The sequence below is a fragment of the Microcebus murinus genome, chromosome 2 (genome assembly GCF_040939455.1).
Source record: "Microcebus murinus isolate Inina chromosome 2, M.murinus_Inina_mat1.0, whole genome shotgun sequence".
NCBI lineage: Eukaryota > Metazoa > Chordata > Mammalia > Primates > Cheirogaleidae > Microcebus > Microcebus murinus.
This window is the reverse complement of record NC_134105.1, coordinates 10,653,671-10,681,426: the sequence shown is the minus strand read 5'-3', so window position 1 is coordinate 10,681,426 and position 27,756 is coordinate 10,653,671. Positions and strand designations below refer to the sequence as shown.

At 53.6% G+C, this 27,756-nt stretch overlaps 1 protein-coding gene across 1 annotated transcript; it reads left to right on the top strand.

Annotated features, from left to right (window-relative positions):
* Positions 1-26,153, top strand: RCC2 (regulator of chromosome condensation 2). The gene is made up of 13 exons (XM_012782095.3): positions 1-191; positions 1,222-1,513; positions 7,104-7,197; positions 10,470-10,613; positions 13,164-13,295; positions 13,666-13,754; positions 14,483-14,597; positions 17,931-18,097; positions 19,633-19,813; positions 20,040-20,145; positions 20,979-21,051; positions 22,911-22,988; positions 23,713-26,153. Exons 2-13 carry the CDS (start codon positions 1,229-1,231, stop codon positions 23,815-23,817), a joined length of 1,569 nt encoding a protein of 522 aa, XP_012637549.1. The 5' UTR covers positions 1-191; positions 1,222-1,228; the 3' UTR covers positions 23,818-26,153.
* The last annotated feature ends 1,603 nt before the right edge of the window (positions 26,154-27,756 follow it).

Below are 27,756 nucleotides of genomic sequence, written 5' to 3'. Positions count from 1 at the left end.
CTTGTCGCGCGGCCGCACATGTGTTTCTGTTTTGTGTTGTAGCATTTGTTCTGGAAGCTCGTATTTACATTTTAAGTGTATCTGGTGAGTGGGCTGGAGCCCTCGTCTGGGCCGGGAGGAGAAAGGAAGCCCTCCGATCCGTCTTCCAGCTGCCTCGCCCTTTCTCTCCGGGTCCTCGGCACTCCAGCCAGGTAGGGCTCGAGACCGAGCAGCAGTTTGTGGGGTCTGGGAAAGTTTTTTTTTTTCATTTTTCTTTTCCTTTTTTTAAAAGAAAAGGTGTGGGGGGGAACCTGGGGAAGGGGGGGTTGGGGGATTGAATGAATAAAAAGGGGAAGGGAGGCGGATCCACGTGGTTTAATCGGAGACAGACAGAGATCCCATTGTTCAAAATCAATAAAAAAAAAAAAAAAAAAAAAGCAGACAGGGGAAGGCGCAGGGGCGCCGGGGGAGCCGCCGGCGGAGCCGGGCACTTTGCAGCGGGCGGACAGGCCGGCGGGCGCAAGGCCCGGGAGGGGGCCGGGAGACGGTGGGGCACCATTAAAGTTTTTATTTCTCGTGTCTGCGCGAGCAGGTGTCTGGGGCTGGGGGCTGTCTTTACGAGGGCTCCCCCCTCGCGGGGGCAGTCCATCCCGAGGGACTCGGCTAATTAGAGCCCGAGGTCGGACCCCGGGGCTGGGGCCGAATTGGGGTCTCAGGCTGGCGGGGGGCAGGGGACAGCTTTGCATTAAATTGGGTGGACTTGGGGAGGGGGCGCGGAGACAAAAGCAGCAGGTGGGGTGGCCGGGGAGCGGGCAGCTCCTTTACCACCCGAGGTGCCAAAGGGGGATCCTTAAAGCGTCCCAAAGCCTGCTTTAATTGAGGTCTGGGGGATCGGAGGCTCCTTTCCTTTGCCTTTACTTTTGGGGGGACCCGGCTGCAATTGTGATGCTTTGTGGGCAAACCTAACTTGAGGATGGGCCGGGGTCTCCGTCCCTCCCGCCCCCAGGCGGATTGCAGTCGGGGCTCTCGGCGCCCGTGCGGGATTCCCCGGAGGAGCAGCGCCGGGGCCAGGGAGGGGCGCGATTTCCTCTCCCAACTCGCCCCCTCTCCGCCCACCCCGCGGCCGCCACTTTGGGGAGGGCAGGGGAGGAAGTGGAGGCCGGGTGGCTCGTCTCCGCTCCCCTCCCCCCGCGCAGTTTATAACCCGTCCATTGTGCGCCGCTGCCCCGTGTCTCCCTCCAGCGCGACCATGCCCAGGAAGAAGGCGGCGGCGGCGGCCTGGGAGGAGCCGAGCTCGGGCAACGGCACGGCCCGCGCCGGGCCCAGGAAGCGCGGCGGCCCGGCGGGCAGGAAGCGCGAGCGGCCCGAGCGCTGCAGCAGCAGCAGCGGCGGCGGCAGCAGCGGCGACGAGGACGGCCTGGAGCTCGACGGGGCCCCCGGCGGGGGCAAGCGCCCGGCGCGGCCGGCGGCGGCGGGCAAGGCTGGCGGCGCGGCCGTAGTCATCACCGAGCCCGAGCACACCAAGGAGCGCGTCGTGAGTGCGGGCCGGGGGCGGCGGGGGGCCGGGGCGCGGGCAGCGGCGCGTCACGGCGCGCGTTCCGGCCGGGGGCGGCCTCGCGCGGCGCTCCCTCCGGGCGGCCGGGCCGGCGCAGGCCGCGGGCTGAATCATCGCCGCCGCCGCCGCCTCCGCACAACAAAAGGGCGCGGGTCGGGGCGCGCGGGCCGCGGCCTAGCAGACCCCGCCGCCGCCGCGCGGGCCGTTGGCGGTTGGGGCGCGCGCCCCGGGCCCCGGCGGGGGAGGGGCGGCCGGAGCCCGCCCGCGCGAGGGGGTCATGGCCCCGCCCCCGGCGCCGCTCCGAGCCGACTGCCTCCCGCCCCTCCCCCTCCCCGCCCGGGGAAGGGGACTTGGCTAAGTTCGCTCGGGCCGGAGGAGCGGGCGGCGGGCGGCACGGCACGCCCGCGTTCGGCCCCGGCCCCCCGCGCCCGCCGGTGCGCCCGTGCGCCGCGGGGAGGGGGCGGCCGGCGCTCTGCGGGGAGTGGTGGTTTGCGCCGGGGCTTTGAGGTTCCCGCCGCCTCGGCTCCGGCGCTCCGGGGGGGCGGGGCCTGCCGGCCGCCGCGCATGCCCCATGCGGCCCTGCGCCGCCGAGGAGGCGGGGGCTGCCGGCGCCGGGGCGGGGTGCGAGGGCGCATGCTCCGGAGAGCCCTCCCCCGAGGTCGGGGAAGCCCCCCGGCTGAGCGGTGCTTGGGCTTTGTTTGCAGCTTGTGGTCCGAGGCTGCGGGATGCTCCGTGTGGGCTCTGTCGTGGCCCCCGGTGAAGAAGCATCTCCCAGGGGCTGCTTGGGCTTCGCTTTGCTCAAATCTTAGTTAAGGTCGTGGCTGGCTCAACCTGCGTGCCTGCAAATCCCTGCGGGCCTGCGATAGGAGCCTGCGGTCCACATCATCCCACCAGAACTTTGTGCGAGTTTGGTGGTGTGGGACTTTGAGAAGAGGGTCAGAGCTTTCACCAGATTCTCAGATAACCCCAAGAAAGAGTAAGAGCTTCCTGTTAGGGCTTGGAGTCTCACACTGAGAGGATCGTTTCTCCCCTTCTGTCCGTGTTCTTTGGGGTGTTTAAGGGTTAACACTACCAGAGTGCTTTCCCCTAGAGGAGCTTAGGCAATGTTTAAATGGTTAGAAATAATACCTTTTCTGCATCCACTTTATAGATAAGGAAACTGGGGCACAGTGTGAGGGCCTTGTCCAAAATCATGGATGGAACTAGATTTCCAAATGATGTCACCCATAGTGCTGTGGCCAGTGGTACATGGGAAAATGCTTTACATAACTGCCTTCCCAGGAAAGGGTTAACACATTAGGTGGTAGAAGACACTGACATGTTTTACTGCTGAAAGGTCTTACCTAGGGTCTTGGATCAGGCCAGTGCTAGGACAGTGGCCAGAGTAGCCAGGAACTGGAACACAGGAACTGTTTTCCTTTGACAGATCACATCCACTGTGCTAGACTCTGGACATTTGCCTTCCAATCACACTGTGTTAGGACAAAACTAAAAAGAGGCTTCTGCCTCTCCTGTATTCTATTTTGAGTGAATTTTCAAAAAGCAAGATTGTGTTTGAATATCTATCCGCTTCTGTAGTTGTCAGCTGCATGGCTCCAGCTGCCAATGCATTTTGTTGTCAAGAAGTAAGAGTCTTGCCCCCCCCCCCATTCCCCACGAAGGTAGGCACTGGCTCTTCACCCAACCCACCTCTGTGTCTGCCTCTGCTTCCACCTCCCCCAGCGTGCGTGGAGCCAGTTTGTCTCGGGGAAATGGCACATTTGTTAATCTTACTGGGAGGTTCTGTTGCTTTCTGAGTAGACAACAGCAGCTCCTTGCGGTTTATACTTGTTTTATATTTACATCTAACATAGCTTTTAAATTCCTGTTAATACACATACATACATATGGAAAGGAATTTGTATGTGCATAAGCAGGAATTTAAAAGCTACATGTTCCTTCCTCAGTCCCCTTAGAAAAACCAAGAGGGCCTGTTAGGCAGATTCCACTGGGCTAGTCAGCGTGCTGTCCTGGGATAAGAGCATCCAGGAGACTGAGGGTTCAATAGAAGGTGCTGTTTTATGCCTCTTGGAAAGTGCACACCCACGTTTAAGTTTTCATTAGCGTCTGTTGAGTTTGGCCCAGAGTTAGGGCTGGGCCCATGTAGCCCCATTGCTTTTCCATGGGCCTAGGCTGGCACTCTGGCCCTTGTCCTAGATTGGCTTCCTGCCCAGTATCCCTGGCTCCAGGTTCCTGGTGTCCCAGGGAAGCCCAAGGTCTTCCTCTTCTGAGCAGGCCTGGGGACCCCCCCGCCCCCATCTGCTGCCACAGGCCACCAGCAGTCTCTAGCTTGTTTCAGAAAGAGCCTTTTTACTGAGCATTTTGCTCGCCTTGCCCTACTGTTCAGGGTTGCTTGCAGGAGGAGGTTTCTGTGAGAGGAGCTGCCTTGGAGTCTTCTAAAAAGCCACAATGTTGCCTTCAGTCTCCTCAAAGCTGTGGATGCTGGGATGGTGGAAGGTGGCGTTGCTGAGGGGCAAGTTGCCTTGAGTATAAGATGTGTGTTCTTATGTTCAGTCTTGGAAAATGCTCACTCTGAGGACCTGGGTATAGTTATGTCAGATGAGCGTCTTGTCATTGTCCAGGGTAGATTCAGCCCTAATTCCTTGAGAACCTTATAACCTTGTAAAGCAGGTAAAGCCAGCAGCCTTGGCCAAATCCTAGAAAACAGGCGAGTGTCACTCAGGCTGCCCAGGTCTTTGTAGTTTTCTCACTCTTGGGTTGCTAAGGTTGTGTGGACCCCGATACAGATCTGTCCAATCTGGAAGGAACAAATAAATACAACTGAATACTGAGCATGGAGCCGTTTTCAGTTGATAGCCCACTAGGGAATTTGTTGCTGCCGGCATTTTTCTCCAGCAGTCTTTCTGCCTTCAGGAGCAGTGGTCTTCTAAATGGGGATATGTTAAAAGGTTGACTCTCAGCCTCATAAGCATGCTCCTTGCACTTGGGCTGTAATTCAAAAGTCACTTTGGAGCAGAAATCCCATTTTGTTGATTGAAGTAGCTCAGTGCCTTTTGCCGCCATGGCCGTCCATCTTGGCCCTGGTTCCGTGTCTAGGTTGCTGGGAGGCAGCAAGGCAAAATCCCCTCCTCCACACAGCAGTGTTGCAGACCCTGAGTTCTTCCAGAACACAATCTCCTGGCCCATCGGTGAGGGCTGATGCCGTCTCAGAGGGCTGCATGGCCTCCCGACACCTGCGCCCACTGGGGCCTCTGAATGGAGCCAGCAGCCATCGGGGTCTCTCTCCCTTGGGACGGGCTGTCTTAGGTCTGTGACAAAGGGGGATGTGGGCTGCAACTTATGGGACGATAGAGTTGGGTTCTTTAATTATTTACTCCATATAAGGTAGAAGGAAGAGTTAAGTTATAGAGATAAAGGTAAGTGGCTTCTAGTAAATAAGTGTTAGAAAATGCATTCATCTCCATCTAATGTGGGGGAAATACGGTCCATGACAAAAAGCTTGAAACAGTTAATGCCCTTCTAGGAATCAGACCACTGTCGCTGGAGTGGGCTCAGTACACCAAGGCTTCCCCCACACTCTTACCAGAAAGGTTGGGTTTTTGTATATGGGTTTAGCTGGCTTGATGGGCCAACAGCCACGCACCTGTGACCAGACATGCAGGTCACCTGGGAAACCCCACTACCGCCAGGGTTCTGGTGGTCTCAACTTGGCCCATGCTCTCTGGCCTGGGAGCAAAGGGGTGCTGGGGTGGCCGCAGCTCTGGCGAGTTTTGCTATAGTGAGTGCCTTGCGGTGTTGGGTGGTTTGACTTCAGCAGTGAATGCCCAACACCGGTGCCCTTGAACCTCTGCCTGCCTGGGGAGGCTGCCTGGCCCGGAGTTGCTGGCATCCTGGGGGCCTTTTCCCAGCAGCTCCCCTCCCCCAGGGCCTTAGCTCCCTTCCCCTTTCTGCTGCCCCCTCCACAGGACTTGAGGGACAGTAGAGCACAAGTCAGTGACTTGGACAGAGAACCCAGGGACCTCTCTCCATGGGGACTTTGGCAGAACCCACTGGCTGTAGACCTGTAGAATATTCTGGCCAGGCCTGCCAGTTAAACAAAGAAGGGAGATAACCAGGGGAAACTCGGCTCGGATTCAAGTAATTCGAGTCTGGGTGCTGCAGGGGTGGACTACCCCTGACTAAGGGCGTTCTCTAAATAATTTAAATGTGGCCAAGTTGTTCTCCGTTCCCGTGCTGTTTCGTTTCCCCTTTCGTGCCGCCTGCAGGATGTGTTCCTATAGATTGACCATCTTCTTCCTGCTGTGTATGTGTGGCCGAACAAGCGAGGGGAAGGGGACCTCCACTGGGGGGGCGGATCCCTGTAACGTCAGGTAAAGTTCCCTAAGAAACGGAATTCGTTGATGGTGAACACGTGTAATCTTAAACACGGGTGAGCCATGTCGTCAGAACATGCAGCAGGGCAGTCGCCATGTGGAGGTTAGGGTGATCGGACCTGGAGCTGGCCTTTTTTCTTCAAGCCTTCCAAGAACAGCTCCGTACGCACACAGAAGGAAGCTTTCCTCCTGGGTCCTGCGGTGGTGGAGAGGAGAGCAGATGGCCCCTCGCCAGAAAGCGCTGAGTGGGTCGTTCAGGATTGAGTCTTTGACTGACAATCCACTTTAAAAGCGTGTTTTGACATTTAAGGAAGCAGAGTGCTGAGAGTATTATGAGTGCCACCCAGAATTGGACAATGGCATTTTTAAATGGCACAGATTTTCAGTGATAGTCTTGAGAGTTGGTGGCCTTAATGGCTTTCTATGTTGAGAGACTGGGAATGAGAACTGAAGTGCACTGGCTGGTGTGACAGCCTGTCCCTCAGGACGCCAGGCCCTGGGGAGGTCCCCGTTTCCCTTGCTTGGTCCCCTGGCTCGTGGACAGCTGGGCGAGTGAGCCATCGAAGGCCGCTTGCGTCAGATCCTCCCACCCTTGTCTTCCTCCAGTGGAGAATCTGAACACCATCCTCTACTGTTTTCCTTCCTGATTCCCCACGGACAGGATCTTGGCACAGTGGGCAGCAAATGGAGAGACGACAGGAAGGGTGCCGCGCCTGTGGGTGATGGCCACGTATATAGCAGTGCCCTGGGGCTCTCAGGGCTTGAGGTCCACGGGTGGAGCGCAGTGCTCGCCATGGGAGAGTGTAGACTGGGCCCTCAGGGTAAGCTGGTTTTAGTGCCTGCCAAGTGACGTGGCTGGCTTTGTGCATAAATCTCTACACGTAACTTTGCGGAGTGGAGGGGAGGAATACCATTCGGCTTAATTTTTAGTGTTTTGCAAAAGCTATTTTAAAGAAAAATCAAAGAATAAAGATGAGCCTAGGCATACCAAATGAGCTGCTGCGGGCGGGTTTGAGGTCACCCACATTGCGGTGTGTGAGGGGTGATTGCGGGCTCTGTCCATGTGCACAGCCCCCCGGGTGGCACAAGCATTAACGATGAATTATTTTATTTTTTTTACTGCTGTCATTGGACAGTCTCGGAAAACCAGAAACAGCCTTAAAAGCTAACACTTTTCTCTTTCTCTGTCTCTGCAGAAACTTGAAGGGTCGAAGTGCAAAGGGCAGCTTTTGATTTTTGGGGCAACCAACTGGGACTTGATTGGTCGAAAAGAAGTGCCTAAACAGCAAGGTACGAGAACAGTTTCTAAAAATCCATTGAGCGCTGCCTACGTGCTAGGTGTCAGTGCGATTCTGGTGACCACCTGCCAGGCAGGTATTCCCTTCACTCACAAAGAGGCCAGGTGACTTGCTCGATGTCACACAGCCACTATAGTGATGGAACTGGATTTGAACTCTGGTCTCGACACTCTCACTTCACAATCCTGCTTTTAAAAAACCAATTCCATTAAGATCAAACAGGAAAATAGAAATAGTACCCTCATAGGAGCATTGACACCTTTTCCATCTTCCTCGCGCCACTTTCATTAAAATGAAGAGGCTGGTCCTGTGAGATGGTGTCAGAATGTCCTGGGATTTGTCAGATGTAGACCTTTCAGAAGAGGCCACATTTCTTCACAGGCTGCCACATTGTCACAGGAACTGGCTTGAGAGAATAGTCTGTGGAGAGAGGGGAGCAGTGAGGTCCTAAGACGTAACTGTTTGTCCCCAGTCTTTAGAAAACTGGTATCTATACTCGGGAAATGGGCCCATCCAAGAGAAGGAAGGCTGGCGCATAGCCACATTTTATGGCTTCTTGATTTTATTTGGAAAGATTCCTAAAGTACTTCCAACACTGCTTTGCCCCATGAACAAATATTTGCACACTGGCACGCCCTAGCGCCTTAAAACAGGGGCGTTGGAGATCATCTTGTTCCGTGAAAACCGCAGGCGTCTCAGCTGCGCGTGGTCCAGCTGGGCGAGCACTGGGTGTCAGCCACAGGTGGCGGCGCCGCCTCTTGTGGAAAATGCCCAGCCTTCAGGACCAGCCCGTGGGGCCACGTCCCCAGGGTGGCTGGTGTCCCAGGAAGTGCCTCCTGGTCTCTGACGACCTGAGCCCCACGTGCTGAGGTGCCTCCCTACCAGCTCTGTGCCCGTGTTGCCTCATTTCTCAAAGCTGCTTCTGAGATGAGTGGCCCACTGGCAGTCAGAGACACGCAAACCCAGGGAGGGGAAGTAAATTCCAGAAGGAAGCAAGTGGCAGGGCCTGGGCCGGAGCCAGGTTTGCTCCGCTGCGTGCTGCAGATGTGGCGAGCAGCGCTCATGGCGGCAGAGGAGCGAGCGCCACCCCCCCAGCACGGCCTCCCCACCTCCTGGGGGTTCTCAGAGGCCGGAGAGCGCCTGGGTCAGAAGCAGACCCTGCTGTGCTCTCTTTTGCCCTAATGAGGCTTATTTCAAGAATGCCTCTCTATCTGCCCCCATTTCCACCTTCCTGGTTTTTCTCCGTCCCAATGAAGGCTTGTGTCATTTTAAAGTATTTTTAAATACCTGTAGGCCTTAGAGGGAAGAGAGGGAAGGTTTGTTTCCCCACTGGTGCCAAAAGCGAAGGGAGGAATTTTGTCCTCCCCCCATCTCCTCCATCCTCAGGGCCAGTGGGCCCGCATGCACGCTGCCCGGATCTGGTAGGGTGGGAGCACAGCGATCCACGGCCTGTGATTGGGCCCCAGCCCCAGGGATCTGGAGGCCATGGGAATTAACAGCCATCAGCCTGGCTGTGGGGCCCGAGACTGCTACGAGGATTCAGTTTGACTTGGACTCCCCTAAACCATTCCAAGGGAGGCCAGGAGGAACCCGGCCTTGCTTCTCTTGAGGCATCCTGGGCATCGCTATTCCCGGAGCCGCTGCAGGGAAAGATGCTTTGGCAAATCTGCGAGCATCTAACTACCTGTGCCATGTTGCTCCAGGTGCCAGGCTGGGCCTCCCTGACCCTACCCCCGACTCCACGAGCTGTTGTAACGTAGTCATTGCTCCTTGTCAGTCGTGCCACTGTTTTGCCTTCATGATAAATACCTTAGGTTTCTCTTTTTTTTTCTCCTCTTGTGTTTTTCTGTTTCTGTTTTTGTTTTTGTTTTTGACAGGGTCACTGTTGCCTAGGCTAGAGGGAGTGATCCTTCTGTCTCAGCCTCCCAGGTAGCTGGGACCACCATGCCAAGCTGATCTTTCTTTAATAGTTACCTAAACCTCGTGTCATTTAGGTGCCTCCTTCGGTTTATTGTGAGAAGTTTTAATGTAGACTGTGAGGCCATCGTTTTTTTTTTGTCTGCTCCCTCCCCTGGAAATTGATTTTCTTTTCACCTTTAAGTAGAGCCGTGCCCTGAGGCGGTGTCTGCTCAGGTGCCTGCTCAGTAGCTAGCCCTCTGAGCACCTGTAACTGAGTGAGGGGAGCCTGTGGCGCCCCCTGCTGGGGGCCGAAGGTGGGGATGGACAAGCACTTCCAAGATAGTTTTCCAGGGAGCTGGGATTGACGGAGAAATCATAATCTTTTAATCAGTCCCGACAGCCTGAGCAATCTGACATGCTTGACTTGGCACTGGCTGGCGTTTCAAAAGAGTCGCCACAGTCCTGGAAACACTCATGGGAGCCCCAGAGTGAAACAATTAAGCTAAAATTGGCCATACTCCTGTCCACTAAGTAAAGAGGAGATTGTGACATTATTGGGCCCGTACTGTGTGCCAGGCATTCAGAGACATTCATTCTGAGGCCCTCGGGTGGCTTATCATGGAAGGGGTCGTCACTGAGCACATGGCGGGGGAGTGCTACAGTAGGCTGGGCCCAGCTGGGGTGGGGTGATTTCTGGGCCGCCTTACAGAGGAGGGTGTGTGACCTGAGCTCTGAGGAACAGTAGGAGGCAGGAGGGACATGGGGGGAGTGCATATGTGGGCAACCACACTGGGAGGCCTGAAAAGGGAGACTTCGGAAAGGGGCCGCAGGTGGAGCTGGCTCAGCAGGGCTCCTCCTCGAAGGGCCTGATAGACCTGCTAGGAGGGCAGGTGGTTCCCAGGAGACTGGGGACACTCAGGGTTACAGCTTGGAAAGAGCCTCTGGCTAAAGGGGGAGACCTGAGGAAAGTGTGGGCAGGGTGGCAGGGAGTGAGGAGGTGGTGCAGGTTAGGGCCATAAGGCAAGGGAGTTTCGGGGCCTGGCGCGCAGCCTGCCCCAATACTTGACACTTGCGGGCGGGCGTGCTCAGCAGTGCACGCAGGGCTGCGGCAGGTGTGAGGTCAGGGCCAGAGATGGAGGTGGTGGCTGGCCATGCCAGGACTGGCCAGCTCCTGGGGCGGTTTGTCCCTTGGGCATTGGAGGCATTGCAGATATTCAAGATGCAAACTTGATCCTTGTGTGGCTCCCGTCTGCCAGGTACATAGACTGCCAGGTTTGTGCCATTGGGAAGTGGCTAGTGGCACTTTGAGGGGGTTATTCTTCCCCTACCACCCCTGGGTGTTGATTCGAGTTCTTCTCTTTGCAGCTGCTTACCGCAATCTCGGGCAGAATCTGTGGGGACCCCACAGGTACGGGTGCCTGGCGGGGGTCCGGGTGCGGACGGTGGTCTCTGGCTCATGTGCCGCGCACAGCCTCCTCATCACCACGGAAGGGAAGCTATGGAGCTGGGGTGAGTACCTCTCTCGAGCTGGCCCCGTGCAGAGCTGCTGCTTGCCCAGAGGAGAGACCAGGACCTGCTCTGAGGCCAGGCTCTGTCGGTAGCAGCCCCCGTGTTCTCGTCCTAATTTCAGACTAGTCTGGTCTATGCCCTGCAAGTAAGCCCCCTTCATCCCCCCTTTTGATGTGTTTTGTGCATCCATAGCCCCCTAATTCTATGATTCCTTGTCTTGAAGCAGCCTCTTTCTTCCTGAATATTCTGGCTGAATATTCAGGCTTGATCTTTCTGATACTGAGGGGCCTAAAACTCAAAGCCTGTTTTATTTGAGAAGGGCTGTCCTCCAGCGGATGGCCCCTTCTTGTGTTGCAGGACGGTGTGACAAAAGGTCACTGTTCTTGCCACTCTAAATGCACTGGCTTTCATACCTTGCACGTCCTGTCGGAGGCAGGGAAGGCACCGCGTCTCTGCAGCCCCAGCCATCGTTCCTGGGCTTCACGCGGGGTCGTTTGTATCTCACCGCCCGGTTTGTTTCGTACGTTTCCCCAGATCTTGTAGTTTCCTTTGTCAGAGTAGATTTGCTTTCCCTTCTGCTGCTTTGCTCACCTGGGTGCTTGGGATGGCTTCCCTGTCCTTGCCTGGTAGCATCTCCTCTTTAGTGTCAGTGTCCTCTGCAGATGGCTTTCCTATTTCCTCTTCCAGATCATTAATAAGGTATTGACTAAGGCTCATTTTATTCCCAAGCCCTTCTGGTAGCTCCCGGACTCTTCTTCCAGCTGGGTATGTTGGCATTTGTCCCCACCCTTTGTTTCTGGTCCTTTGGCTAGCTTTTAGTCCATATGACTGCATTTTTATTTCGGTCTGTTTGAACCATTTTTTTGTGATTTCATGAGCTGCTGTACCAAAGTCCAAATATATTAACATCTGTTGTCTTCCCTGCACTCTGCTAATTTTGTAATTCTGTTGAAAAAAAACTAACAAGTGTGTCTGGCCCAAATTTATACTTTGTAGTCTCTTGATGACATGCTGACATTGCCACGATTTTTATTTTCTCCTGGTTGACATCAAGGTGTGTCCCTGCTCCCAAAGCACCCCTCATATTCTTGTCTCAACACTGCACACAGCCTTTATGTCAGCATTCCAAACTTCAGCTATCTTATTTCTGCTCTCTTTGCTGAGCTTTTCTTAACGAGTGATTCTAAAAGCATCCTCTGTGCTCACCTGTGGGCAGGGAGCAATGTGCATCTTGCTGTCTAAGAGTGTGGTCCCTGAGCAGACTAATGCTACAGGGGGTGTCGCAGAGGGGCGTTGTCCAGCATCCATAGCATTAATGCCACGGGAGAGTGGGTGATGTGTTGCTCTCAGCCTTCCCCACACGTGCCTCGGCATGCCAAGCCCAGGTGGAAACGGTGCCCAGCGCTTGTTCTGCATGTCACATGCCTTTCACCGTGAACCTGGGCAGCTCCCATTGGAAGCTGGCATCTGCCTCTCCTGCCAGAGTGCTGGTGCTGGCCCTAAGCCAGATTTTCAGTAAGGGCCAGTCGGGGATGGTTTCCTCCTGGTAGTGCAACGCCTCACGCACTTGAAGGCCGTTCACTGACTCTGCGGGCCTCCTGTGGGACTGTTAGTGCCCACCTGCTTGGCTCTGCTTTCTCATGACCTGTAAAGGTGAAATTCATCATTGGGAGTGGCCTGTTGAGTTTTTTTGTTTTGGAACTTGTGTAGTCTGTGTTGGACACTAGGTAATGTTTAGGGGCTTCCAGCCCTCCTTTTGGCCCAGCCAACGTGCCACGTGTGTTTTGGAGCTGTTTTGGGGGGGGGGTGCCTGTGTGTTGCAGAGGACTTGGTGGCAGGGAGTGCCCCCCTTGGGCCTGCCTTCTGCAGGAATTCACAGACCCATAGATGCGGAGCTCTGGCCACATCTAAAGCAGCTCCCGAGGGGGGAGCTGGTCCCTGGCAGGGTGTGTGTGTGTTCGGGACAGCCCTGTACTTTGATGCCAGGGTGCATGTAGCAGGGGTCCTGTGAGGGGCAGTCATAGCGGGTGGGGTCAGCACTGTCCTGTGAGCACCATTTGCAGGGCAGAAACTGTCTACAGTAGATGCCCAGGGCACTGGGATACTTAAAATTTGTCAGCCAGGTGTTAGAGTGGGTACTGTCTTAAAATGCATCTCGGGGTGGTTGTCTCGCAGGCACTATGGAAAGTGGGAACTGTGTGTTTCCACGAGCATGCCTGCCTGTGGGCGGCATCCAGGCCAAACAGCCTTTCTCCCATTTCCCTTGGTAGCAGAGATCGGGGAGGTGCCTGAGGTGTGCACAGGTGCGTCCCACTGCTGCCCCAGGGAAGGGGGTCGGAGAAGGAGCAGCAGGCGCTTGCTGTTGGCTGCACCAGATCTTACGCAGGCCACCCAAGCCCACTCCAGTGGGCAGAGAAGCCAGAATGTTCTTTTCCCTGGATCTCGGCTGTCTAGGAGACACAGATTGGCCTCATTAGAGAGTGTGCACTTGCCCTGTGGCTCCTCCAGCCACTCTTTCTCCTTCCCACTTTATCTCACTGTGATCTGCAGGTCGAAATGAGAAGGGGCAACTGGGACATGGCGACACCAAGAGAGTGGAAGCCCCTAGACTTATTGAGGGTCTCAGCCACGAAGTGATCGTGTCGGCAGCATGTGGGCGGAACCACACCCTGGCTTTGACAGGTAAGGAAGTGGCTGGTTCCTTCTAAATTAGGCAAGAGGCCAAATGGTCCACTTTGGGGGTGGGATGGAGTCACTCTTGGCCAAGACTGGAAAGATGCCCTGGGACCCCGGGTGGTGGGTGGCTTCTTGTGGGCATAGGGAGCCTCCCCCATGGTCATAGGAAGCCCATCTGGGAGTCTGAGACGTCTCATTGTGGTTTTCTGCACACCCTGTTTCTGGCGTGAATTGGTTTTGCCCCAAAGTATCCGATTCAACATATTTTGGACTCTCACTTGCATTCTGCCTGGAAAATGGGCTGTTTTTATCATTGTGATGCCTACAATTCCAAATCTAGTTCAAAACATTCAGCATTATTTTTCCCTCCTTCCAGACACGGGCTCGGTGTTCGCTTTTGGGGAGAACAAGATGGGGCAGCTGGGCCTCGGCAACCAGACGGATGCCGTCCCCAGCCCGGCCCAGGTGAGTGCGTCCCTCCTCCCTCGCTCTCTCGACTTTGTGTTTGGTTTTTTGAGGTGGGGCTGTGTACTTCTCCCTGTTGTTGTGAGTTAATTGACCCCTTGTGAAAAGAGGGTCCAGATGCCTTAAGTGGAAGTCACATTATGGTCTTTAAAACAGGTTTAGTTGGTGATCAGGTTGAAAACTGTTTTTCTTTCTAAATGGGAGAAATTTGTTAGGCCTGGATTAAAGCCTATTCTATTCCAAAGAAAGTGAGAAATGCTATATGGATGTAATTGCATTTATCTGCAAATGCTTTGTATGAACTCACCTGCCAGGTGCTTAGAACACAAATAAGAGGTAGATACCTCTTATTCCTAAGAAATTTAGGATTAAGTTGGAGGAGTGAGGTTTGTGCTTTAAAAATGAGCTACTAATATAAGACAGAATGCTAAGTGCCTGATTAGTGGTTTAGGTGTTGAAGGGAGGGGCTTGGATTTCTTGATCTTAAAAAGAGACAGTGGCTTTGAACTCTACTCTGTACTGGGAGGGGGCAGGGGTCATGAGGGTGTTTCTTTACATACATTCTGAGCTTTATATTATAGACATGCCCTCAGCTTTTGCCTTCAGAATTGTTGAGTTTATTAAATACCTTTGTAACCTAATTGTTTCACACCACCATGCAGGGACGTAGAGACTTTTTATCAGTCCTTTAAAAAGATGATTGAAAGTCTACTGTCTTTTCTTTTCAGATAATGTACAACGGCCAGCCAATTACCAAAATGGCCTGTGGGGCTGAATTCAGTATGATAATGGACTGCAAAGGGAACCTCTATTCCTTTGGGTGCCCTGAATATGGTCAGCTGGGTATGGAAATATATTTTTTAAAAGCTCTGTAATCTATCTGGATATCAGAAGCAGAAATCAGTGTGTGGTTGCACACATGTGTTAGAAACGGGGGTAATTGATCTCAGATAATAGCCTTTATCCATTAAGTGGATCTCACGTCTAATGGAACAGTGTGTCGTAATTCACAGGGTTAGAGTGTTCCGCCGACTGCCTCAGTGAGAAAGTCGGGGCTGGAGTCTGACAAAAGAGCCTTTCCTCTGATTTGGGAATTCATTTATATAAAAGGATTTAAAAGTTAAAAAAAAAACCACCTTCATTCAGTTTCACATTAAAAGGCTCGCCTTTATTGAAAATGCGAAAACTGCGCAAGGTGAAGGTGGTTCCGAAAACCCGGCCTGGGCGTTGTCGCGGCTCGCAAAGGAGGAGCTGCGTCCTGTGCCCAGGGAGCGACCCTCCAGATCGGATCGGAATGCCCCGTCCAAAACAGTGCCTGTGTGTGCTCAGAAAGCAGTACTTTCTCCGAGGGAAGGTTTTCCCTCCTCCCCCGCGCCGGTCCTGCCAGAGCTGAGCGAGCAGAGCAGGCCGGTGCGGTGCGGTGGGCGCGGCGCGGGCGCCCCCTGCCGGCCGGCCCCGCGCGGCGGGATCTGGGTTGCCGGCCTCGCGTCAGCAGACGCGGGCGGGCAGATGGAAAGCGTATAAATAGAACGCGGAGACGCCGTGGCCTTGGACTTCAGGGAACGGTGACTTTGTGAAACTAAATATACCCGAGTCAGAAGTGAATAAGAGCGGCCCTGTGCGCGCATTCCTGTCGGTTGCCGGGGAGTCGCCGGCTTTCGTTTCCATGGCCACGGCCGCTCCGGGCTAGACACCGGAAGTGCAGGGCTGTGCTTCCGGCCACGTGCGGGCCCTGCAGCCTGGGCCTCCCCGACCGCGGGCTTGGCCGTCCTGGCGAGCCGGGCAAACGCGCGGGTGCTCGCGGTGGCGGCCGACGTCGCGAGCAGCCGCTGTGGCCGCGCTGCCGTGTGGCGCTCGTCCGCGTGCTCGCTTGCCTGCGCGCACTCGTTTAGAGGCTGTAGACTTGGTCGTTCTTGACGTGCCAGCTTGTTTTAAAACGCGTTTTCGATCTCATTGTCTAGATCCGGGCAGGTCCCTTTTAGAATTAGAGCATAAACGTGACCTTGGAGGTGTGTCACCAGCACGCACTCCCCCACGCGCGCGCTCTTTTTTGCATGGCGTGTACTGGGTCAGGTAAGGCAAAGATGATGCCACTGACTGTTTTAACGAGCTGTCGCCGCTCTGGAAGAGTGGGGAAGCGCCGTTGTTCCGCGTTTTCCCGCGCACTTGCTGGCCTGTGATTTACTTCGGGAGAAACCAGGATTGTGTGCGGCTCCTTTAAAGGAGGTGGAAGGGGAAAACAGTCCCGACATGTGCTCCCTCTGCTTCTGGGGACTGTCTGTCTGGTTTAGTATCCATCACTTTGATACCGCATAAAAGGGACTCCAGAAGTTATTTGTTGACTGTTTTATTGAAACCTTGTCCAGAAGAGTGCAGGTGTCTGAAAAATACCATTTTTGTGTGAGGAGTAGCTCCCATGTCTTATGATGCACTCTGTTTACTATGATGTCCTTAAATACATCATAGTTTTGAAGTTTGGGGAGTCTCATAGTGGCAACCTCAGACTTTGAAATTGACAGGTATATTCCAGTGGAAAAGAGTATATATCAACAGGGGAGAATTGGTGTCATGATATGAACTGCTTATGAGAAGAATGTTATAAGACAGTGCCCTGTAAACCCAATAATTTCATCTTGCTTATTTTAGTTGTGATTCCAAGATATGGTTTGCTCCTTGGTAACCATTGGAGGATTCATTCCAAGACCCCCTGTAGGTACCACACCAAAGGATGCTTGAGTCCCTTATATAAAATGTATGCACAGCTTTCTGTATACTTCTTTTGTTTTTTTTGAGACAGGGCCTTGCTCTGTTGCCCGTGCTGTAGCATGGTGACGTCATCATAGCTCACCATCTTCAGACTCCTGGGCTCAAGCAGTCCTCCCACCTCAGCCTCCCCAGTAGCTGGGACTACAGGTGTGTGCCACCACTCCCAGCTACATTTTCCATTTTTTCTAGAGACACAGGGTCTTGTGATGTTGCTTGGGGTAGTCTTGAACTCCTGGCCTCAAGTGTTCCTCCTGCCTTGGCCTCCGAAAGTGTTAGAATTATAGCCCTGAGCCGCCACACCTGGCCCTCCCATATATTAATGGTTTAAATCATCTTTACTTTATTTAGAACACCTAACACAGTGTGTTATATAAATAGTTATTATAGTATGTTGTCTTACTCATATCTTATTAATTTTTTTGTGACCCCCCTTCCCCAATATTTTTGGTCTGCAGTGGGTTAAATCTGTAAATGTGGACCTGTGGACACAGAAGGCTGACTATTTAAATAACATAGTATTCTCTCTCACACACCAATAAAGTGTCAATGTGCAAACAAGCATGCCATGGGGGGAGGGGGTGGGATTAGCCACAAGCTGGGCGCTAACCAATATACAAACCATGATATGACAGTTTTGCAGCTGACAAACTGATGATTGCAATGTGGGGCTAGAAGTAGTTGATAACTACAAATAGCAGCACTGCCAGTGTAGCTGCAGGAGCAGAGTGTTCTGGTGTGTTCTCAGGCCTGTGCCGCAGCTTGGCTGCCAGTATGTGCTGTGCTGAGCTGGGTCTTTGGGAACCTTTGCCTTGCGTCAGTTAGAGCATATGAATTGCAGGCTTTAGCGACCCACAACCATACGTTTAGATTACTGATAATTCATAAAAGTAGAAGAATGGAATTGTATGTTGACATTTTCTGTCCATTCTTGGTCCATCTGGGGCTCCTTGAGGTCCCGAGTGTGGCACAGATGGTGCTTGCTGTAGACCAGGATCAGCAGCTTCCCAACTTTTTTGACTGTAACCCACAGTGCGGAGTAAGTTCTACGTTATAACCCAATCTGAATGTAGAATACTGACATACAAAGAATTTCACAACATGTCCTTATTATGTAGAGTATCCCTTGGTGTTTTTTTATGCTATTCTATTAATTTTTAAAAAATAACTGGTCTCAACTCACAAAATTGATTTCCTGACCTGCTAATTGGGCTGTGTCTTAGATGGGAGAATGCTGCCTTTGTTGACCAAAGTGTGGGTACAGCCCAGACTGGCCAGACTTGGGGAGGTGCCCTGGGCCTGCTGCGGCCTGCCGGAGTCTGGGATCTTGCCTGCGCGGTCAGTGAGCACACTGCCGCATCCCTTGTGCCCTGTCTGTGGTCGCTGATGCTGGCCCTGTGATCATCACTACAGGACACAACTCCGATGGGAAGTTCATCGCCCGGGCGCAGCGGATAGAGTACGACTGCGAGCTGGTCCCCCGGCGAGTGGCCATCTTCATCGAGAAGACGAAAGATGGACAGATTCTGCCGGTACCAAATGTGGTTGTGCGAGATGTGGCCTGTGGCGCTAACCACACAGTAAGGCTTGAGTTTTTCTTTTTGATTCCCGGGAGTCATGCCAGGGTAGAAGGTATATTTGTGCTCACGCGTCCCAACACTTGGCTTTGGCCAGGAACTGATCCCAGGTGGCCATTCTGCGCTCTTCAGAGTTCTTTGTCCCATTCAGTTGGCCCTGGGACATAGTTCCTTGTCACTGCCTCCTTTGTTAACTTTTCCTGTGACTTCTACAGACATAGCTAAACATGCAGACATTTTGCCGCCCCCCATCCCCCCATTATACAGTAAGCACTGTTTGGTGTTTGGTTTTTGTCTTAACAGAATATCATGGACATCTTCCCAGGTCAATAGACAATATCCTATACTGGGGAATTGAATAGGTTTTGATCATTAAGGTTGTTTCCTTAAAGGTCAGTTTATATAAATTGCAATACAATTTTTTTTATGTGTCTTTGTATCTTACTTGCCTTCTTGTAGTTGTTTTGCCTGTGAATGCCTGTGAGTAAAGTTGGGTTCTCTGCTGTTGAAAGAGCCTTGGGCTAGGAGTCCAGAGACCAAGTCGGTGCTCCTGGCTGGGTGCTCCGGGCCCACCTTCCTGGGATTCTTTGCACCCTGCATTGGCTAGGATTTCAGCCTGCAAGGGTGAAAACTGTGATTCTGTTTTGTCTAATGTGTTAAATAGGGCAAACAAAGTTGGATCTTATTTAGGGTTTCTTAGATGAAATTTTCTAGTAAGTTGTACAGAGGTACCGAATTTGCCTGTCAGAGGTTGATGGAGGAATGCCACTTTAAAAAGGAAGATAGACTTTTAATACATCAACTGCCACACTACCAAAAAACTTTTTTTCCTTGGAGCCACGGTGTTTTATTGTGAAAATAGAATAAAAATTTTGAAAACAAAAAATAATCCTTTCTAATTTAACGAGAAATTTGTTATTTTTTATCATTTTCTGTGCGTGAGTTATAATGTGACTTGAAAAATAGTTCACGTGGCTCCCAAGATAGAGATGTGTGAGTTACATATGCTTCATGAAGTCCCAGGCTCAACACTAGCATGAGTTAAATACAACTCACGTGGCAGTTACTGTGCTAAGTGGTTGAAGTGTCTGCTCACCTCACTGGGGAGCAGGTGCAGGTTGCCTGTGTACCTGTAGGCAAGGAAGGTCTAAAGAAAAATCCAGGACAGGGAGGCCTTTTCTCCTCTTTGTTTTTTCTGTAGTTTAATCAGTATTTTAATAGGAAATTGAATGCACTGTCTTACTGTGTGGAGACATAGCCCTCTTGCTTCTGACCAGGGAAAGGGAAAAATTTGTGACTTAAGACTAGAAAATAGAGTTCCCAGCAGAGAAAGTAGCAGAGTGGCCTCCTACTGAACCAGGGTTCGGCCAGCTGTGCTCCTGGTGGCTCCGCCCCTGCTGGAGGCAGGTAGAGCTTATCCTTAATGTCGCTGCTGCTCCCGTGCCGCTAGCTGCTACATCAGGTTCTCTGGACATAGGGACCCCTTTTGTCACCTGGGAAGCCTGCTTGTTCCAACACTGTTTCCTCTCTCCCTGCAGCTGGTCCTGGACTCTCAGAAGCGAGTCTTCTCCTGGGGCTTCGGTGGCTATGGCCGGCTGGGCCACGCCGAGCAGAAGGACGAGATGGTCCCTCGCCTGGTGAAACTGTTTGACTTCCCTGGGCGTGGGGCGTGCCAGATCTATGCCGGTTACACCTGCTCCTTTGCCGTCAGCGAAGTAGGTTAGTCATTTCTTCCCTCCGGTGCAGATCAGTGTTCCGCTGGGGAGCCACATGGCCCTTGCTCTATCCCCAGACCATGAACCTCAAGCCTCTCCCCAGTGTTCTTTTAAACAGAATGCTCACTTGTCATCCAGTCCTTTTGCCTTGTACCTTGACAGTGCTGAAGGTGAGACTTCAGCTCTTGTGATGTCTGGTCATAGTTGGAATGGGTTTTGTCTTCCCCCAGGTGGTCTGTTTTTCTGGGGGGCCACCAACACCTCCCGTGAGTCTACCATGTACCCGAAAGCAGTGCAGGACCTCTGTGGCTGGAGAATCCGGAGCCTGGCTTGTGGGTAGGTGGCAGCATCTCCTGGTGACAGAGACGGCTCTTCCTTCCCTGGGGGTGTTGGATCCTGGGAGGGCTCCACGTCTGCTGCCAGGCTGTCCTGCTAGGGCATCGCGTGCACTGAATCCGGAGGGGCAGGAGGGGGGAGGGCTTGGGAGGCACTGGAACAGATGGCTTGTTCCCTGTCTGTGGGGGTGGGGGTGGGGGTGCATTTTGAAGATATTTGTTTTCCAAAGAAAGATACACAAGCAGAGATTGCTGTATTCTGCTTACGTTGCAGGTTGGAAATTATTTGTAATTGGAAACATAGTTGGATCTTAGCTACTCTGACACACTGGGAAGAAGAAACTCTCTTTTTGTCAGTGGTTCTCAGTTCATTTCAGGACACCTGTTGCGTTCTCTAGCACTTAACTGATGAGAAGTTGGTTAATCAACTGACAGGTGTTTGGGGGGATAGTTTAGGGGAGTCATTGTGGCTTTAATCAGTTGATTAACCTGAGTTACTGTGCAGGAAGGCCTGCCACCTTGGGAGTGGGCTTTCGCTTCATCCTGATTTGGTCTGATCGTTTCCTAGTGTGTGTGTCTTCCAGACTGACCTCCCACCAAGAGCCCTAGAACCTGGGGTGGGGGTGGGGCAGCCAGGTCTCCTGCCCTTGGATCCTAGCCAGACTTTCTGTTGGCCTCTTAGTTGTGTTTATTACTTGGACATGAGTACATTGTAGAGGTTTTAATGGGATGTCCTTGGTTTTTAAAATCAGTAGCTCACATCCATGCTCTTGAGCAGTTAGTTGCGTAGGCTGGGGCTCCTGGGCGTGGTGGTGACACCCTGCCTGTTTGCAGGAAGAGCAGCATCATCGTGGCTGCAGACGAGAGCACCATCAGCTGGGGCCCGTCGCCAACCTTCGGAGAACTGGTAAGGTGCTGGCAGAGCCAGGTGGGGCCCCGTCCAGGCTGTTCTCTCCCGGGTTCTACCAGAAAATGTGTGGGCTTTTTTTTTCTTTGGTACATTATGGTCTGCAACATTCTGTAATCTTTGGATCCCATGAGCTTTTTAAGGATGAGTCGGTGCTGATCAAACAATTATGAAAGTGATCTCTGTCCACATTGTAAAATACAGAAATTGGGAAGTTTCAGATCCAGTTTCCTCTTGCATTTTGTAAGCCATGCCTGGGACGTGATTGTGGTGCTTGGGTGATGGGAAAGGGGCCTGTTTGTTCCCTCTGCCCAGAAGGTTTAAGTCAATAGGAAACTGTCGTTTTAATTCTTGGCCTCAAGTGATCCTCCCACCCCAGCTTCCCAAATTGCTAGAATTACAGGTGAGCCACCACGCCCAGTCAGTGGAGACTGTCGTTTTAAACCAATGCGCGAGCGTCTAGTCTTCCTGATCTTCTCGCGTCCTTGAAGCCTTTCAACTCAAGGAGCAGCACTGGCCCATGGTTTGCACTCCGCGTAGCAGTAGGTCGTCGGGCCAGCCTCATAGGTGATTTGGGGACATTTCCCCATATTTTTCCTGAATGGGGTTTAAATCTGTGTTCCAGTATTTAATCTCAGTGACTGATGAGGTTGGAGCCAGCAGCCCTCAATTTTACACTTTTGGCCCTCCCCGACCAAATGTCTTTGATTTTTAGGTCCTGGTCCTAGGCTAATCTTTAACTTTTGTTAAGAATAGCTTGGCTCATCCTGACGGTCCTCCTGCTCTAGTCATGGTTTCATCGTCTGCTTGACTCTTGGTAGTTTGTCTTGCCTTATTTCTTGCTAGAAACATGGTCCGTATCTCTCCCCTAGTCTCTGTGGGTGGAAGCCAACCCAGTTGACGGAGACGAGGGGAAGGAAGGGCTTTTCTGGGTCCCGTGCGCGGTCGCTGGGGTGGATAAGCGGATGCTAGGCGGAACTCCTTTCCTTGGGGCTCTGCACACCCTCGCGGTCTTGCCGGGGGCCGGGGGGTGCTTCAGAGGCTGCCCAGTTTGAAACATTGAAAGGACATGACCAGAACCTGGTCCAGTTTCTATGGACTGCTCTTAGAGGAAGAACAGATGGTTTTGGGGGGGCCTATCAGAAATAGAGTTTGACTTTCTAAATATGAATTTTGAAACTAGAGGGGAATAAGGGGGACTTTTGGGGAAGCCTCTCGGGTGTGGGCAGGCCCCGGGCTGGGGGTGTCCTGTCCTTCCCGCCCTTCAGGACCGTCTGTTTCAGCTGAGCCGAGAGGTCTGAGACCTTTGCATGACACCCCCCCCCGCCCCCGCCCTTAGCAGTGTTGACCGAGTCCTCCTGTCTGTGGCGTGGGGTGCCCTGCAGTCACTGCTGATCGGCAGTGCTCCCTTTCACTCCCCCCATCTCGTGGTTTGGATGGTGGTTATTTGGCCTCTAAACCGCAGAGCGTCGGGCACGTTGTTGACCAGCGTCCTCAGTGACCTTGTCTTCCTGAAAGGCTGCAGTTGCAGTTTCTTCCTATATTCACGGCGTCATCTCCTGTCACTTTTCTGTACTCCCCAAAAGGGCTTCATTATCACATAAACCCTCACAGGTTAGAGCCGAGCGCCTTGGTCTTCCTCAAGTTAAGAGCGCGTCATCTGTTGATAGTGGCTTTTGTGGGCACTGTTGGCGGCCTGGCCCCGTACCTGCGCGTGGCTGGGCTCAGTCGCTGAGCGGACAGAGGGCGTCCTCTCTGGCTCTGGGTAGCGTCTTGCTGGGACGTGGTGCCGTGAGTCCCCGCTTCGGACTGGGCCATGTCGATCCCTGTTTGGTTGAGTGTTTCGTTTGCTCTGCCAGGGCTACGGGGACCACAAGCCCAAGTCTTCCACTGCAGCCCAAGAGGTGAAGACTCTGGATGGCATCTTCTCAGAGCAGGTGAGTGTGGGCGGCTGTGCCAGTGAGTGCCAGCAGGCGCCTGGCAGGGAAAGGGCACGTCTTGCCTACATCTCGACCAGCTTCCCTGCCACCGTGCACTAGAGTTTTCTAACAGGTACAGCCAGCAGCAGGAGAAAGTGACAGTGTGCAAGGTAATGCTGGCCGGGCTTGGTGGCCATCCTCGCTCTTGATGGCACACCCGCAGTATGGCCACAGCAGACTGGTCCCCAGGCGAGCGCATCGTGGCTCCATTAAACCTTCACCCGAGACTTGGATCCCGCTGCTAGGCTGGGGGCAGATCCGCCGAGTAGAACTGCGCGAGGCAGATGGCAGGGCAGGGCCCCTGCTGCCAAGTCGCCAGGCTGCCAGCCCCGTCTGCTGAGACACAGATGGGGCACACACCTACCCAGAGGTGCTCCAGAAAGGCGCGTAGAATGCAGAGCTGGAGCTCATGTCTCTACCTGTCCCTGTTGGCAGAGACAGCTCGTTGGCTTCCTTCCAGCCAGGTCTCCGTGGCAGCCCGAAAGGCTGTGGCTGGCAGGCATTGGTGACGGGATCGCGTGGAGACTTGCTGTCCTTAGCAGAGGGTTTTCATACGCATCTCGAGGGTCCCCGGTTCTCTCCATGCTGACCTCGTGGCCAGCCCAGCTCCCGGTGTCTGTTGTTAGCTGGCCTTGATGTGCTGGCGCGCCCCACGCACAGCCAGTGCCGATGTGTCTCGCAGGTCGCCATGGGCTACTCACACTCCTTGGTGATAGCGAGAGACGAAAGTGAGACCGAGAAAGAGAAGATCAAGAAACTGCCAGAATACAACCCCCGAACCCTCTGATGCTCCTGGAGACCCCTCCAATTCCACCTCTCGCGGCAGCTGTCATTTCCATGTGCACTGGGACGTGACGTCAAACGAGGAATTTAAAAAAGCAAAAGTCGACCGAAGGTGCATTTTTGTTAGACTCCCCGAGGTTCCGTTTTATAAGTGATCCAACGTTAACTACCTTTTTCTGTATGCTTTCCAAAGTATGTTTTTTTCTCTTAATGTTTAATTAAAATATTTGCTCATAGTTGACTTACCATTCCTACAAAAAAGGCAGAAACTTTGAGCAATCTAGGTTTTTTTTTTTTGCTTTTCCTGAATACACTTCCCAAAACATCCCTTCCCAGTCGTGGTTAGCATTGTGACCCGAGTGGGTGCTGCGTGGAAGTGGACTCGCCATTTGCTCAGAAAAGATGTCCTTACAGGAACCAGCAGCACCCCGGCAAAGACGTCCGTGGGGTCATCTCCATCCAAAACCACGCTTGCATCTTTGGAGCACCCGGGTCACTCGTTCCCCGCTTTTTCTTGCAGACAGGCTCGTTCTGTTTCTTCCCCTTGGCTGCTTGTGAGGCCCGAGGCCTTCTGGCTGCACCATGAATAGAATCTGCCGTTTCCCCCCTGGTGGGGGTTTGGGGTCTGTGTTTAGCCATTTTTATCTACTTTAGCTGTAAAAGAAGCCCAAATGAAAATCAGGTGATCGTGGAACCATGGGGACTTGGGGGTGGGGCAGAGGCGGGGAACATTTGTATCTGTTGAAAGGTCCAGCTTTATGGCTCCCTGTGGAGCCCGGGCAGTCACTAGCACTCGCCAATTAGAGATTGATCAGCCAGCAGTGACAGTGCTTTCTCCAGTCCCTGCAAAGAAGGGTCAGCCCTTTGTCCTACCAGCCTTTATCGCCTTTGTGCTTCGGTCTGTCTGTCTCTCCCCCCACGCCCCTGACCCCGGGTCCTGCCTGCAACGGGCAGTCCCGTTTCTGAGACTTGGGGTACCGTTCTGCTAACCCAGCTCTCTAGTCGCATCTGCTTGGCTCTGGTACCAAATAGTTGGGATTACTGAAGTCCCCCTTCCCTGCGTGTCAGCGCCGATGCTATGACTGCCACCCGCTTCCCGTCAAGTGCCCTCTGCCCGAGCTCGCCACCGATGTGCGCTGCGCTGCGTGAGTTACGAGGTGCCTTTCCCGGAACCCTCCGCTCACTTGGACCCAAGAGAGGTGACAGCTCTGGCTGGGGCTCTTGGTTTCCAGAGGGTCTGGACTGGTTTGGGTGCTTTAAAATAGATTTTTAGTTCAGTGGTGCTTATGGGGGAGGTGGGGATAGAACTTAAGTGTGAGACTTGGGTGGATGGGAAAGTTAAATATTGGTCTCTTCAATTTTCTTTGCTTTTGCTGTTGTTACTATTTGTCATTGTATCGATGTTAAAATGCCAAAAATGATCTAGTCGTTGTTGCTTTTTTCTCTATCTTCCACCCCCGTCTCTCCTTATGATGACTTCTGCCCTCACGGAGCGCAGTATCTGTAACAGTATCTGTCCTGGCCAGTTACAAGGCCTTGCGGGAGGAGACAGGCCTGCATCTTGCTAAGAGTTAGTCTGACTTCATGCTCATCTCTCTGTCCTGTGTTCAATCAGTAGTCCAGGGGAGAAGCTTCTGCAACTTCAAAGCTTCGGCTAAACTAACCTAATTTGTCCAAATCACTCCAAAACCACATCTCTGACTCAAGCTTCCATGTGACAACCTATTCAGTTTCCCTGCTTTGGCCTCTTTCCTTGCACGAAGCTCAGGCATCTGTGCTCTTTGTACCCTTGGGTGGTGTGGTCGCCAGGAGGGTTGAGGAAGCAGCCCCCTGGGTCCTGGCTTCGCAGGAGGTGCCCTGGGCAGCGCTGGGCTTAGGTCCTCCACGGACTTACCTAAAACCAGCCGCAGCCTCTTCTGGAACCCTTGCCAGGGACTGGAGAAGGAAGGGGACCTTCCAAGTGAAGACTGCCCTGTCCCCCCGACCGCCTCCCCCAACTCCTTTTGGCGTAGATTTTAAATGAACTTCCTAAGGGGGAACATCCTTTTGAACAAGGAGTTGGTTGTGGGGGGAGGGGGGCGCTGCACTCCTAAAGGTACACGGCGGCCTGGCCTGGCCTGGCCGGGGACATGCTTGGCACTGGCCCCGAGGGTGTCTGACCAGTCTTCACCTCAGGAAGGAGGATGTGAAAGAAGAGGCTTTGAGGGTGCAGGGAAGTTGAAGAGCAGGTTGCGATTTGGTCAGAGGTGCCTGGTTTAGTGCTGTAATTGTCTTATTTTTTTTTATATATATATTTCTTGGAGTAAACATTTTAAATAAACAACATCATTGTTTACTCTGTCTTGGCTTTGATGTTTCTTTTTCAGTTTAGCAGGTATCTCCATTTCCTCCACTCCTTGTATGTGGGCTCCCCCAGCCCTGGCACCCCCAGAAAAGGGTGTCAGGAAAAGGGTGGCTCCCGGGGAGCGTCTAGGCCTAAACCACACAGGGGTGAGGTGAGTAGAGTCCCGACTCTGCCCCTTGAAACGGGGTGGGGGGGTGTCAGTGCCTCAGTCCAATTCAGACATGGAGTTTTCCTATCCTCACTGGGGCTTTGAAAAGGGTAAGATGAGAATAGCCATGGAAGCGTCCAGAACATGGGCTGGCACCTGCCGGGCGCCCTGAATGTGGTGTTCATGCCCCCAGACTCTAATAGGAGGGAGCCTGCTGTCAGGCACCCACGGTCAAGTGCAGTGTGGCCTAATGCCCAGCAGGGGGCGCCAAGAGGCCAGTCCTGTGTTCCTGCCATGGGCAACTTGGGCGGATGGGCTTTATTAGTTTCCAGGCTACTGCTGCTCTTGGCCGACCTGAGTTCTAGACTGGACCATCTGCACAGGCCACCAGCTGCCTGTAGCCAAGGTATGCCAGCACCAGTCACAGCAGCCTCTGGGTGCTGGCTGCTTTATGCTGGGGAGCAGTAGTGGTCAGACCAGCCCCCCAGCAGACATCTCCCCGGGCTAGAGAGGAGACCCTCCTGCAGCCCATTAGCAGCAGAAGCAGCAGGTCACAGGGCTGTCCACGTGTGAAACGTGAGATTCCCCGTCACATGCTTTGGCTGCTTGCAGCTTCCCATCCCTTGGCCCTGCCCTGGGGGACCCTGCCTGCCGAGGACCCCCATGGTCTGCAGGGGAAGTGGCCACCCTGGTGGGCAGCGTCTGTGGAACAGGTAAACAGTTGACACGTTCTGGCTGCCATGTTGTATAATGCGCCCTCCTCCCCCAGGCCCCGTAATCCCCAGCAGCCGCCTTGAGGGGAAGGGCCATTTATTCCCCTTTCGTAGGGGAGAGGTACGCAGACAGGTGGGCTCAGGCCACGCTGCAGTGGGGCAGGTGGGAAGACCTGTGCCTGGAGCCACTCTGCTAAAAGGCAATATCACAGTCCTACCCCACCCTCCATGACCTGAACCCCTGGCGGGGAACAGAACCCCTGCAGCCTGTGGCCACTCTTCCCCGGGGCTGCCATCAGAGCTGCGGAGACAGCCCGCAGGCCTCCCCCTCAGGCTGTATTGGTTGGTGTCGTTACCAAATTGATGTCCTTCTCCACAACCTTCTACCAGTCTTGGGGCTGGGGGCAGCTCCCTAAGTGCAGTCTGGGGCCTCTTCACCTGCGCGCTGCGCAGTCCTGCTATCCTGCCAAGCCAGCAGCCTCGTTGGCTGATGTGCTCTGCCCTCCGCAACTCTCAGGCTCCCGGAGAGGAGGGGGAGAAGCAGGAAAGTGGGAGGGGGCTTGCCAGTGGCTGCCCAGTCCTGCCACGAGGCTGGAGTATATGAAAAGCCACACGGGACCTGGGGGATGACGGTGCACTGCACTGTGGGCTCTGCCACCTGATCCTGACAGGTGGCAGAGGGGGGCGCAGGAGCCCGGGCACTCCTCCAGGAAGAGGGCAGGGGTGTGGGGACGTGAG